Here is a 14,981-nt window from a genome sequence, read left to right as displayed (position 1 = left end):
CTAAATTAACTTCTGTGCTCCTAACGTGAAATGGCAACACTTACCACCACTTGCTTTGTTTCTTTCTATTCTTCACAAGAATTCTTCAAACAATTTAATTTGTGAAATAAGCCTATTTGCATTTTGCCTTTATAATACTGACTTCACATGAGAAAAACAATTCATTAAAAAGACCCCTACATCTTCTGAATTCTAAGTTTTGGGCAGGGTAGAAACTGGACTATTATAAAAAGATACTTCTTTTGTTGAATAATGTTCACAAAATTAAACTTTACACATTGGCATGAAATGAGTACTTTAGTTTCAATCTCATTATAATCATAAAAAAGTTATATAATAATAAAAGCTAATTAATAAATGTTTAATATTACATAAAATAATTTGACAGAATAGCTGATGTTCATTGATGTTTAAAAATAAAATCTAATTTTAACTACTAGTTATTAAATTTGATTTACTAATACTGTAGTTTGCCATAAACCTTGCCAATAGTTCAGTGATATGCTAGAAAGAGATTTCTTGGTTAACATAGTATCTAATTAGTTGTGTGGAGTAAACTGTGGGCCCCTTAAAGTCCAGTCTGCCCCAAATGACCTCCATCACGAACTTCCTAAAACAAAATGAGCTGAAATTCTCACTGTTAATTACTCCCCTTCATCTACAACATCCATTCACTGAACTCCAAAGGTTTTTTTAAATTGGGAAAATCCAGATATTTATTTAAAAAGAATATCACATAGCCCCTACCTGTGATAATCTCACAGTGGATAAACCAAAGCATGAATGCTTAGCTCACTCTCACATACCTCAGCTCTCTCAATTAAATCACTGTGGGACCAGCAATTCTAGGACACTGGTCATTTTGCTTCAACTTTCTATAGCTCTCCACAAAATCTTCATTCTCCTTTTATCAGCTATATTTTTTTCACTTTTGCCTCCCAACTATCTAGTCTCTCCTTTAATTATTTCTAATACTATACTATTTCTAATACTATATTATCTATAGCAACAAAAATGAACAAACTTCTGTATAAAATATAAAGGAGTCTCACAAATAAAATGAGGGACAAAATAAACCAGATTCCCCACATAAAGTTCACACTCAGGCAAAACCTATCAGTGATAAAAAAGATAGAAACTACTCTGATGAAGATGGTAATGACTGGGAGAAGGGGAGAGGTATTTCTAGGATTCTGGTAATGTTTTATTTCTCCATGTGGGTAAGGCAACAATGTCGGGTATGCTCACTTTGAAAATTCATTGAAGCCTACACTGCTGGTGGGACTGCAAATTGGTACAGATAATCTGGAAAGCAGTATGGAGATTCCTTGGAAAACTTGGAATGGAACCATCATTTGACCCAGCTATCACAATACTTATACCCAAAGGACTTAAAAACAGCATATTATAGGGACACAGCCATATCAATGTTTATAGCAGCACAATTCACAATAGCTAAAACGTGGAACCAACCCAGATGTCCTTCAGTAGATGAATGCAGAGGGAAACACTGGTATATATACATAATGGAATATTACTCAGCATCCAAAGAGAATAAAATCATGGCATTTGCAGGTAAATGAATGGAGTTGGAGAATATGATGCTAAGCGAAGATAGCCAATCCCCCAAAACCAAAGACCGAATGTTTTCTTTGATGAGGATGCTGACTCATAATGGGGATGTGGGGGGAACCTGGAAGGAATGGAGGAAATTTAGATAGGGCAAAGGGGAGGGAGGGGCAGGGAGGATGCAAGGGGGTAGGAATGATGGTAGAATGAGTTAGACATCATTATCCTAAGTACATGTATGAAGACACGAATGGTGTGAAAATACTTTGTGTATAATCAGTGACTTGAAAAATTGTGCTCTGTGTATGCAATATGAAATGAATTGCATTCTGCCATTCTGTGTATAACAAATTAGAATAAATAATTTTAAGTAACATTTTAATCACTCAAAATATCAACATTATATAAGAGTTTATAACTTAAAATTTCATGCCTGTCCCAGTTCATCTGCTCCCCTCTATACATACCCAGTTTTATTAGAGTTTTGTGTTTATTTAGGCCAGTGACAGATTATAAAATAAATATTATTATGATCCTTATTTATATCACAAAATTTATCATCCAATGTCCTATGCTTCATTAGTGTAATCTAACACTATGATATGGATAATTTTCAATAATATGAACATAGGGAAACATATAACTTTTAAATTCAGTCTTTTTAAAAGCTATGTTTATTTAGCTGTGTATATGAACCATAATTTAAGGAGTTTTAAAACTGGTAGTCACTATAATTTTTTTTCCAAAATGTTACCATTGCAAATATGCTATAATGAAAAATCATTTTTATAAATTATTTTTACATGTTTGCAGACTTATTTGCAGGGTAAATTCCTAAAAGTATAAATGCTGGATAAAAGAGAAATACATTTATAAATGTGATGGGTTTTGCCAAGTGAATCCCCATAATGTCACATTATTTTTGAACATCAATGAAAAATGTTTGAGAAGGCCTATTTCTCAACTTCACCAACAGGGAGTTATCAGTCTCTAGGCATTTTGTCAACCAGGTAAAAATATTCCAGTGCATTTTAAATTTTCATTGTTCTTATTAAAGCAAAGTCAAGTATCTTCTCCAAAGATACTTTCTGTTTCAGCTAGACTTTGGGCTGTGCCCTCTCAAGTTGGTTTTGCAACTTGGTCCAAGGACATAAATTTAAGAATTAAAGCAATATTTCTATTTTCTTTTAAAAAAAGTCCTTAGAATTATCAAAATGATAAATATTATTGCTTCAAATAATTTTTTATCTATTATATATCTTGAGAACATTTGTAGGATTTTAAGAGTTGTAAGTACTTATAAATCTGTTTTAAAAAATTATATAAAAAATGAAAACTGGAAAAAAGAAAATTCATTGAAGTCTATACCTATAATTTATACATTTCTCTTTATGTATGTTACATTTCAAAAAAGTTTACTAAAATTAATACAAAATAAACATACATTATACCTGCTGTAGGAAGGACTGAGACTTTAGTCATCTCATATTAGCCTTTTAAATTTTTATAGTATTAGCTACTTTTAATGTGAAAGACACTAGAGAACTTGGTCCTAATAAGATAATATTAGATTCAGATAAATTTTCTATGCAATATAGATTAACAATGTGTCCTGGCCACTTAAGATCAATACAAATATAAGGAGACAATCAAGGCCTACATTGTTCAAAACTTCATATGCTACCATGGCTAATAAAATTAAAAATTCAGGTTCTCACTCCTGACAGCCACATTTAAGTGGTTCAATAGCGACATATGTCGGCTGGCACAGATATAGATGGGAACACTTTCATCATCACAGGAAGTTCATAAGACAATGCCCATGGATCCACAGGAAATATGATGTTTAGAATCAGCTCCCAAATGTACTTTTCTACTTAGAAATCAAGATACAAAAAGCAAGTTTTGAATAAAAGAACAGATCCAACTAAAACTAACAAAAAGTTAGACAAAAAGAAGAAATGATAGAATATTAATGAGGGGAGAGAAAGTGAGGGAAGGGCAGTATCTGTAAAATTGGACCCAAAAAGCTTTATATAAAGTTTCAACTTTATAGTCTAAAGGTCTTTAACATTATCCTATCCAATCCTAGATTGCAGTATTTTGTTCATTTTTTTTAACTACTTAAGTTTCTTCTGATTAATGTAATAAGGTAAATACTATTTCATGTTGCAGACTCCACATAAAAATTTAAACTAATAAATTGCTTAGTCATTAGTATGAAAATAAATTAAGATAATTACCATTTAGCAGTTCAATGAGTGCAGGGATTATCCCAGATTTTGCTAACAGTGCAGCACAAGAGTCATCCATAGATACAGTTCCAATCATTATAACCACTTCTAAAACAAGGTCATCTTCTGCAGCACCTAGAAAAGTCAAACCAGAGAAAATTTTCATTAAAATGTCTTGATTCAGGGCTGGGGTTGTGGCTCAGTGGTAGAGTGCTTGCCTAGCACGCCTGAGGCACTGGGTTCGATCCCCAGCACCACATAAGAAAACTAAATAAACAAAGTAAAGGTATTATGTCCATCAACAAACAAAAATATTTAAAAAAAAGAAATGTCCCGATTCAAATCCAATTATATCATCAAATTTCAATTCACAGAAAAGATAGGTAAAGCTGTTAAATTACTTCCCATAAATCTTTTACATACTTAGACAAAAAAAAAAAGGCTTATTTGAATGCTTAAAAGGACTTTGTGTGTGTATGCGTGTATGTATGTATGTATAGGGGTGGTATTTGGTAATTAAAAAGAGACAGGATTAACAACCTACAAAATGGGGCCAGGATTGTAGCTCAGTGGTAGAACACTTGCTTAGTATGTGTGAGGCCCTGGGTTAGATCCCCAGCACCACATAAAATAAATAAACAAAATAAAGCATTGTGTCCATCTACAACTAAAAAAATATTTAAAAAAAACTACAAAACAACAAGAAAGGTAGGATAAAGAAGGAAAAACTAATTTTAAGAAAAATATATTGTCAGGAGAGAGAAAAGAGAATATTCATCTAAGAGGAGACCAATGACCACCCTTCTGGGGGGACAGAACTGTGGTAAGAATATGTTTTGCCTATGTTGCTCTAGCAGCCTTGTTCACAACAGAATGACCTTAATGATAATGCAAAAGTGAAATACCTAGAACAGACCTGGCTTTAGTTTATCCTTGAGGTACGGAACCAACTTGTACTCCTTAAGAACCAATTCCCAGTCTAAGTCTGGAATGGTCAAATTTGCAAGAGTTCCCAAACATTCAATCACAAACTCTTCCTCTTCATCATTAGAGATCTGGGCTGCAAGGTCCCCAACATAATCCTGAATAAAACAGAATTTTAATTCAAATTTAAATTACAAGAAGAACCAATCTAATAATGTAATCCATAGAAAGAAAAAGTAAACATCAAATGCTATTCTCCTGTTTTAATAATATTGAGCTAACTTGCAAAGGGAGCCTGTGGTGAGTTAGTCTGATGCAAGAAGACTGCAGTGGGTGTGGAGGAATTAGTAGCAGAGATCACAAAACAAAAACAACATTAAAAGGTAGACTTGGATTTCTTTTTGTTTTTCTTTTTTTGAAAAAAGAAACCAGAGGCACTTTACCACTCAACTATGTCCCCGCCCCCACCCCCCCTTTTGGAGACAGTCTTGCTAAGTTGCTTAGGGACTTACTAAGTAAGTTAGGGACTTACTTAATTGTAAGTTGCTGAGGCTGGCCTCAAACTTACAATCCTTCTCCCAAACTGCTGGGATTACCAGTGTGCACCACCATGCCAGCCTAGATTAGGATTTCTAAGAGCTAAACCTAACAAGTTTATGGTAGAACAGCCAATGGGATTGTGAATAAATATCTGATGAGAGCTCAGTAAGAGTTATCTTTTCAAATATAGCTATTTAAAGCTACAACTCAGTTTATTTTAATAGACAGAAAGCTAAAAACTATACTTACAATAAACAAATTTTTAGTTGGCCCATCATGCTGGGAAATGTTTCTAATCATTTTCATTAGCAATGGATCCTTGAACTTCAGAGCCCTTTTCATGAGCATCTTCAACCCATTTCCTGAAATAGAAAATTTTCCCATTACAATTAAAGTTAATTTAAATTTAAAGATTTTTTTGTTATAAAAATTTATATCCAATAAAATGCACAAGCCGTAAGTGTAGAACTGGTAGACAAAGGTTCATGCTCGTTCAACCCATACTACATATCAACATATAGAGTGTCTCAATTCATTCCAGGAAGTTCTCCTTGTGTCCCTTCCCAGTCAAATACACCTCCTCAGACACACTTTTCAATTTTTCCCTTCCTCTTCTCCTTCTTGGGTTTCTTCTTTAAAAATACAGATTAGTTTTGCCTGATCTAGAACTTCATATAAATAGATTCATACAGCATTTGCTCTTTTGTGTCTGGAATTTGCACAGTAAAATTTTTAAAAAAACATAAATTCTTTTGAACCAGAAAAACATCGTACTTCAGTAATTTAGCCTAAGAATATAAAACTGAAATGCATAAAGATATAGAGAAAGGATATTTGCTACAGCACTGTTTGTAACAAAAGAAGTGGCAACAAACCAAACATCTGAACTAAAATAAACCCTGGCAAAATCCTCTAATGAACTATTTTGCATCTACTAACAATTATGTTTTATAAAAATTTTAACCATATTAAATGATATTCAAGATATTCATTTAAAAATAATATTTAGAGAATCACATTTTTATTTGAAAATACACATTAGTATTTTACTAAAATCTAACATTTATCTTTGAATGGTAAGAGTAAAGATTAAATTTTTCCTATTTGCTCACTTGTACTTTTTTATAATGAGCACCCACAACTTTTCAAATAAGAAAAACTATTGAGTATTCTCTAAAACATTATAATGTATGACAAGACACTTTACCAAGACATTGTAGAAACATAACCTAATACAAATGTATTTTATCCCCTTTTGTTGTAATTGAATGTTTTGCAAATAAAAAGTTTAAATTTCACCTAAAAATGTTTAAAAAAAAATCAAATTTCAATCAGTGCTGACCTTAATTTAGAAAATGTTACTGATGGGTGTTTCTGCTCATGACATAGAATATTCTATTTGATGCTTAAGAATTAGAGCTATAAGGAAAAACCTTATTGAAAAATAGGATTTACATATCTATTATATTCTTAGTTCCTTTTATCCTATTTCCCATAATATGCCAATTAGCAGATGTTACAGAAGTTACCTATGAAGCTCAAAGTCACTAACCTTCACAGATAAGCTGTACATTCCTCTTGTTAGCAGCAAGATTAATGCAAAAAGAAATGAGTTCCAAGTCAATTCGTTCATCTGAACATTCAAAGAGCATCTTCATTAACTAGCAAAAAGCAGAGGGAACACTTTATTCAAATAAAGTCCAAACTCAGAAGCAATATCTTATGTTGTGTTATCTTAGATTGTACTTTGAAAGTAATATAATCTATGTTAAAACACAAAACTGGCAAGCGTTTACTCTTTGATACTGAATAAGTAATCAACTACCAGATACTTAACATTAAATATAAACTTCCAGGCGAATATTAAAGAAATATTAGATAAAAATCTCTGCATGTAAGGAATTAAATATTATTGGGAAATTGAGCATACCAAATAAAGAAAATAGTTTATGTAAATGTCACAATGAAAGAAAGCACAATTCTTTCTTTTTTCTTTCCAAACTTTTTCATTGGGGCATTATGTTATATATAATGATGAAATTTGCTGCTACATATTCACACATGCACACAATACAACAATATAATTTGGCCAATATCATTCCCCAACAATTCCCCCTCCCTTCCTCCCTCTCCCTGATTCCTTTCCTCTACTGACTTTTGATTTTCCTGCCTCCCACCACCCACAAAAGAACACAATTCTTCTGAAGGACCAAAAGAAAGTTGAGCAAGATTGGAGAAAGAGAAACAGCTGAGAAATAGGAAGGTAAAAGCCAGATCATGTAACGTCTTGAAGTACTTGTTAAGGATTTGGGAATTCATCCTAAGGTTAATTGGAACCTATTAAAGGCTTCTAAATAGGAAGGTGTCAGGTTAAGACTTGTGTTGCAAGAAACTCTGACTAGTGTCAAAAATTAAGACTGATCAGGGCAAGAAAATGTGGGAAATTACCTAGGAATCTAGAGGAAAAATCCAGGTGAAATGGTGGCTGCCTGGACAAGGTAGGGCCATGGGTACAGAGTTATGAGGATTGATTAGAGATCTATATGGCAGACAGAATAAAAATGGGATTTACTAACTGAATAGATGTTGGGTTAAAGGGAGAAGAGGAGTCAGGATGACTCCCAGGATTCTAACCTGAACAATAACATGAATGGCAGTGTTAACATCTACCAAAAAAGAGAAACTAAGGTAGGGAAAACCTTAAAGGGAAGATAATACTTTTGGCTTTAGATATATGGAGTCTAAGCTGCTTGTTAACAGTCTAGGGCAGAATATTCAGTAGGAAATTATAAATACAGGCCTAAATTTAGAAGAAATGTCTGGAATGGAGATATAATGTTAGAAATTGTTAGACATGATTGATAACTGAAGCTGCAAGCTAGATTGAATAACATGGATGTGATATAAAATGAGAACATAACTACATTTAATGGTAAGAGAGAGGAATGTGTGAGAAGCAACAGTGAAATAAATTAAGAAGGAATGGGGGGGCAACCTATGCCAGCTGACTATAGTTTAAATTTGTCAAGATCAGTGACAGCTGCTATAATAAGGAAACATGAACAATATCATTCTGTGTTTTGCAGAAGCTAGTCATCTGTGATTGGAAAACAATCAATTAACAGTGCATATTATGTGAAGATATTTTGTCTAATTCCAAATTGCTAACAACATATGGAAGTTATTTTTAAGATTTGTACTCTAAAAATACTCATGTTTATCTCAAGGAAATACCTCTTTAGAACAATATGCCTTTATCAATCCTACATAGTGCCTTATATGTAGTAAGTGAATAACAAATAATTTATTTTAGATCACATTCTGTTAAATTTTGTTTTGATTGCTGTCTTTGTTAGTTTCATATAAACTCTTAAGTTTCAAGAAGAATACAAGGTCAACATACAAAATCAACCATATTTCTATGTGCTGGCAATGAACAATTGGAAACCAAAATTAGAAACACAACACTATTCCAATTTCTAAATATAAATCTACTAAAATATTTACTAATCTGTATGCTCAAAACTATGAAACAGTACAGAGCTGAATGCTTGGTATGTGTCATGCCCTCTCCCAAAAGATAGTTCTTTAGTTACAAATGTTGCCACTAATGGAACCTCTGAGCAAGGAACCATTACCACTTCACAAAACCATAGAGTAAAAAGATTCTATGGCAAAAATAAAATAATCATAATTTACTAGATATATATGTAATGAATTTTGCTACCTATCAGCTAATGAAAGTTAAAATACAAATGAAATTGCCAATAAAAATTAAATTACAAATTAGTAAAAATGTGTGCTACTCCTCTAATACAATTAGTATATTTTCCAAACTGTTTTTCAAGACTTACGATTTCTTCCAAACTTTTACTAATACTGAAAAACTTTTTATAATGAAAACATGTTATGCCAAAGCAGTTTTAAGAAGGCAAAGTATTTATTACTTAAAAAATTTGTTTCCTTCAAATTAACTTTTGCAGTATGACAATTGCCCTTGAAAATGAAGGTATAGGTGATTTGTTCACAAGGCAAGAATTTTTTAAAAGTAATTTCCATGTTATATCTCTTGTAGAAATAGATTTAAAAAATAATGCATGGTTTAAAATCTTACCCAATGCCTAGCCTCAAAATTGAGAGTTAGAACTAAATATGAATGAAGTGTGTATCACAGTATAGAATTAGTTTCTCATAATAAGAGAAATACTTCACTTATAATTAAAGCATTCAAATTTAAAAACAGTTTAGTTCAAATTCCAAGGGCATCAGTGCATCATTGTCTTTTATATGACTGCTACCCCTGGTACTTCAAAAGTAAGTGTAATTGCTGACAACTAGGAAATATTAAAACTAGATTTGTTCTATTTTAACTATGTACGTCGTCATCTTTTACTAATTTAACAGGAAAGCACTAAAAGGGCTTCAGCCTTTGCAAGGAGGAGGCAATAGTGTTCAATCAGACAAGTCCCATATTGAGTATCAGATACCAAAGACCCACGACTGAAATCACCGTGTCTAGACTCTCTGGCACCTGACTTCACTTATTTACCAGTGACCAGAGGCCAACCCCCACAGCTCTCTGCATTCACATACACCTCCTACCACCCCCACTCTTCTACCCAAACATCTTTGAATGATTATGCCAGAACTTTGCATGCCTCAGGAATCTCTTCTGACTGGCTACTCCCTAACTCTCCTGTTTGAAGTGATGCTCTGGTTTCTGAACTTCAGCAGATAATGGCAGGCAAGAGCAAAGGGGGCTGTCAGAAAGGACGTTTACCAGCATTCAGCTAAAAAGAAGCATGTAGATCAAAGAGGGGCCGGATAGGACAACGGTGGTAGAAAACATGTGGATAACCATGAAGACTCTTGCACACTGTTCTGGGATAACATATTAAATAACACCATGACATCACTACCTAACCACGTACTTTGATTGGCCATTGTATTACCAATAAATACTTTTATAAGCATCTGGATGGCATTTGCACCTATTTAAACAAAACATACATCTCAGAGGTCTAAATAACAATGAACTGTTAATGTGCACTTTTAACTATTATTAGAATACAATCATTAACTCCTGGTTATCCCAAGTATGCTTACCTGAAACAATCTACCCACTGAGACTATTAAGATCATGTATTTGACCTAGGCCCAAATATTGCAAAACAGTAACAAATACTGTAAGAAAACTAGAATCCATGGTATAATTAAAGGCAATAAAGTACAAAGAAAGCGAAGCGATATAATATTGGAAGAGATTATGAGTCATGTTGTATGTATAATCACCTACTCTGGATGCTAAAATTATTTCCTAAAAGTGAATTCTAATCTAATTATAGGTTTATCCAATAAAACACACATAAGAAAAGTAGTATTTAAATTGGACTGTGAATGAGTTGAAAATGATGAGAAAGACTTGACATTTTACTGTAAATATCCTACTTTTGTACAGTGATTTACAGTTTATAAACCCCTTTACATGTATAGATAAATAAATCTAGGGATTTTATAAACTCTGTGTATGTACATATACACACACTCACATACATCACATACATATGCCTACATAATATGATGTAATTAAAGAATACATACTTCATATTCTCCTTTGTTATTTAAATGAATATGACACACTACCAAGCCATTGCTTCTCTACTTGCAAAGTTATTTTAGGGTTCTCTTTGAAAAATTCACGTGCAACAATTGAAGACCTCTACTAAACAAAAATTAATGTGCATAATTCAAAGAGAATAAAATACTACATTAATTCTCAGACATTACAACCTTGATATGACTTTGTTTAATAAACAGGTTAATTAGTTGCTGTTACAAGTAAGTTTGTCTTATAAGTATTATAAACACTACCTCTGAAAATTTTTTTTAATTCCTGAAGGAAACTTGAAAATTTCATTTAAATTCTGATATGCTTTATATTATTCTTTGAACCTGGCACTGGGTAGCAACATACATGTCAACCTTTCCCTAAATAGGTCAAAATTGGGCACTGTGAAGAACAGTTTATTGGTTGGATGACACTTTAGGAACAAATAGATCCTAGAATATCATTTGGCTTTCTCAAAATACTGCCTTATGTTAAAAAGCTTCAGGATGTTTACAATGTAATTTGGTACACATAAACTCATGATTCCTGTAAGAGTTGAAGTTAAGAAACAAAACAAAAACAAGGGGGAAAAAAAACAACTAAAATTTTTGAACTCAGAATAAATTTTGGAAAATTTTGTTCATGAAATGTAGATCACAAATGTTCTGAAAACTCCATGGTTGAATTGTTATGTTGTTAGAAAACTGGCACGAAAACACACAGGAATATTGTTCTTGAAAAATCATGGGAGAACTTTGTATATACAAAGTTTTAAACTGCAGTCAGAACAAGATAATCCAAACAGGCTCTTATTTTTGATTCATTCATTTAAAATAAAACTTTATAGCTTATATTGAGATTATACATTCTAGAACAGTAGGATAACTCTAAACTCAAAATTCAATGTCATAAATTTTCTATTCCTTCCTGGTTTTCATTTATTTGTATTTTATTTAATATTCTCTTTAAAATCTAAATCTGTTTAAAATGGTCAATCTCTGCAAGAATATTACTCTTTTTTGGCTGCTTTCCAATTCATATCCTGTAGTCAATGAAGTTCTGACACTAAATGAGATGGAAAAAGGAACACCCTTTGAAACTGCAAAGCAGGAACCTTTACAACACATGGAGTGAGACCATAGTAAATCACCTGTAATCTCCCTTTGACATGGCTACTCTTTTATTGAAAAGTTGTTTGACAAAGAGTGTGATTATACTTTGCATCGGCTATAGTCTGGCACACATTATCTCTACAAGAAGTCCTGCCTTGTTAGATAAGATATGCTGTATATTCTTTGAAGGATGTCTATTTCCTGTAAATAGTCAGAATTAGTTTATCCCCCAATATGAAAGGCTAAGAAGTTATCTTTGAAAGTTCAACAGTTTTTTAACCACATGTAATAGCAAATTCAATTTTAATACTACTTCTTTAATTTGGAATAAAGAATGGTCACTTAGAATAAATGAAAGAAGAGAGCAACATACATTTAATAATTCGTATTAGGATGACAAAGAATTATTTGGTAGGAGTATTAAGAGGAATTACTTCAGTAAGGCTGACTTAGTTATATTCTTTTTTTTAAGAGTGTGTTATTTTTATCATACACATATCTTGCAATTTTGGCTTTTTTATTTTAGAAAAATATTTTTTTAAAAAATTATAATATTAAAAAGCAGCCCAACCAGTATTCCAATCATCAGATATTCAAAGTAGTAGAGCTTGGTTTACTAATGATTAATTGCACTATAGTGACTCCGTGATACATTCCCTAAGAGTATAATCACACAATAAACAAAATCTCTAACCTTACAACATAGTCTGTGTTAAAAAAAATCACTGAACTCCTTCATGTCAAATAGACCTAACATATGAAATATATTAAGCAACTGAGTCACTGGAAAGAACTTTTTTTTTTATTGTTTTGTAGTTGTAGATGGACAGCATGCCTTTGTTTTGTTTATTTTTTGAAGTGGTGCTAAGGATTGAATCTAGTGCCTGACACATGCTAGGCAAGCGTTCTGCCACTGAGCTAGTCCTCAACCCTGGAAAGATCTTTTTTGAGAACACTGCTCTAAAATAAAAGAGTTCTGATAAAATATTTTTCCAGAGAATGCAAAGTATTTAAAACTATCAACTATAAACAAAGTTAAAAAGCAAGTGGCAAACTTTGGAAATATTTATAACATGGCAGTTAAAATAGTTACATACATATTAATCTTATTTATCAATTATAAAATATTAACATGCCAGTGGAAAATTGAATTATTTATAAATGAATATGGGATAATAAACAGATGAAAATGTTCAACTTCCCCGATATTCATGGAAATGCAAGTAAATGGAAATATTAAACACCATACAGAAATAATAATAACCATTGTTGTTAAAAGTGGAATGCTTTGGAAACATATATTTATGCCTTCTTAGAAAGTAATTTGGTCAAAATGTGTCAAGGACACAAGTGTTTTTTTCTTGAACACAGTTGTTATACTTTTGGGAACTTTAAAGAAAAATTCAGAGATGTAGATAAACTATGACTATGATATTTTTTCCCTATTATTTTCATTTGCTTATTTATGTTTTGTGACAAATCTGAAAAAAAAATCTAAACATAATTTAGCAATATTTAAATTACAGTAATTAAGCAGAATATTATACAACTATCAGAAATAATTTTTTGAAGGTTGTTCAATGTCATGAGAGTCTATTTATTAAGTAAATAAAACAATGCATGAAAATTATATATACTATATATAATCCTTCAATATTATTATTTTTAAGTATGTAGAAGACAATGTAGCAAAATGTTAAATAGCTATCTCTGGGATTTGGAAAAACAAAAAGTTATTTTCATTTTTATATAGTTCTGTACTTTTTTTTTTTTTTTTGGCAACAATAGGAATTGAACCCAGAGCTTTGTGCATGCTAGGAAAGAGCTCTACTGCTGAGCTATATTTTTAGCCCCAGTTCTGTACTTTTTAAGTATTCTATAACATGTAATTTATTAATAACAATAATTATAATTTTTTTAAAGTATTTATTTATTTATTTTAGTTTTCGGCGGACACAACATCTTTGTTTGTATATGGTGCTGAGGATCGAACCCGGGCTGCACGCATGCAAGGCGAGCGCGCTACCGATTGAGCCACATCCCAGCCCAATTATAATTTTTTAAGTAAAAGGAAATCTAACAAATCAAGAGAAGAAAGTAAAAAAAATATATTTCTTCAATGTTTTTCTTAAAATGTTAAGTTACTTACCTGTGGTATACAGTCAGTGTATGCAAACATTGACTTAAAGCGGTCATCCATGCTTATGTGATAAAGCACACACATTGCTATTTGTTTGTAGTTTTCATTGCCTAGAATTAAAAACAATCATAGAACAGTAAGATATATAGGTATATACACATATTCTATGCATACTCAGTGTATAAAAACAATTAAACTACTGAATAAAATCCTTAATCTTTTTTTAATTTTTAGTTTTAGATGGACACAATACCTTTATTTTATTTATTTATTTTTATGTGGTGCTGAGGATCAAACCCAGTGCCTCACACGTTTTAGGTGAGTGCTTTACCGCTGAGCCACAAACTCAGCCCCTTATATAATCTTAATCTTGAAAATATTTTGAACTTCCTATTTTAAATCTAAAGTTTGAAGCACTCATTTATCTGTGAGATGTCACTAAGTTTCAAGACAGAATTTCTATTTTACAAGGTATGTTTTTAGAAAAAACACTAACCAGAACCTGAAAATTTTCTTTTTTAGTAGCCCAATATAAAGCAGAATGGGTTATTGGCCTCCCCACCATTACTGCCTTATCACAATATGGGATACATACAATTCCTCGACAGTGATGACATGTGAGAAACAGTAAACAAAAACATGCATATAATTACTATGAATCAGAAATTAGAAAAATCATCCAAATGAAGAAAGAAGTAGAAAGTATTTATAATAATGAAAAATTAAATGTAGGACTATAAAATGCTAAAAATTTAATCTAAGTAGAATCTAAGGAATGTCTCAGGACTTCTAAGGGAAGACTGCTCTGTGTTAGGGATATAGCTCAGTAGTCGAGAACTTGCACAGATGTAAAG

General features: G+C 31.9%; 1 protein-coding gene across 3 annotated transcripts in view; it reads right to left on the bottom strand.

Moving 5' to 3' along the window:
- The window catches only part of KIFAP3 (kinesin associated protein 3), a 154,057-nt gene that overhangs the window by 58,066 nt on the left and 81,010 nt on the right, over positions 1–14,981 (bottom strand). For all 3 annotated transcript variants that reach the window (XM_081297522.1, XM_081297521.1, XM_081297523.1), the window contains exons 11-15: positions 14,137–14,237; positions 6,820–6,928; positions 5,517–5,629; positions 4,720–4,885; positions 3,813–3,938 (exon numbers count right to left, since the gene is read on the bottom strand). In XM_081297522.1, the coding sequence (XP_081153648.1) occupies positions 3,813–3,938; positions 4,720–4,885; positions 5,517–5,629; positions 6,820–6,928; positions 14,137–14,237 (615 nt within the window). The remainder of the gene's footprint in view (positions 1–3,812; positions 3,939–4,719; positions 4,886–5,516; positions 5,630–6,819; positions 6,929–14,136; positions 14,238–14,981) is intronic.

The sequence above is a fragment of the Spermophilus citellus genome (genome assembly GCF_964194105.1).
Source record: "Spermophilus citellus genome assembly, chromosome: 6".
Taxonomy (NCBI): Eukaryota; Metazoa; Chordata; class Mammalia; order Rodentia; family Sciuridae; genus Spermophilus; species Spermophilus citellus.
Note: the sequence above shows the minus strand (reverse complement) of the source record. Positions and strands in the feature narration are given on the sequence as shown.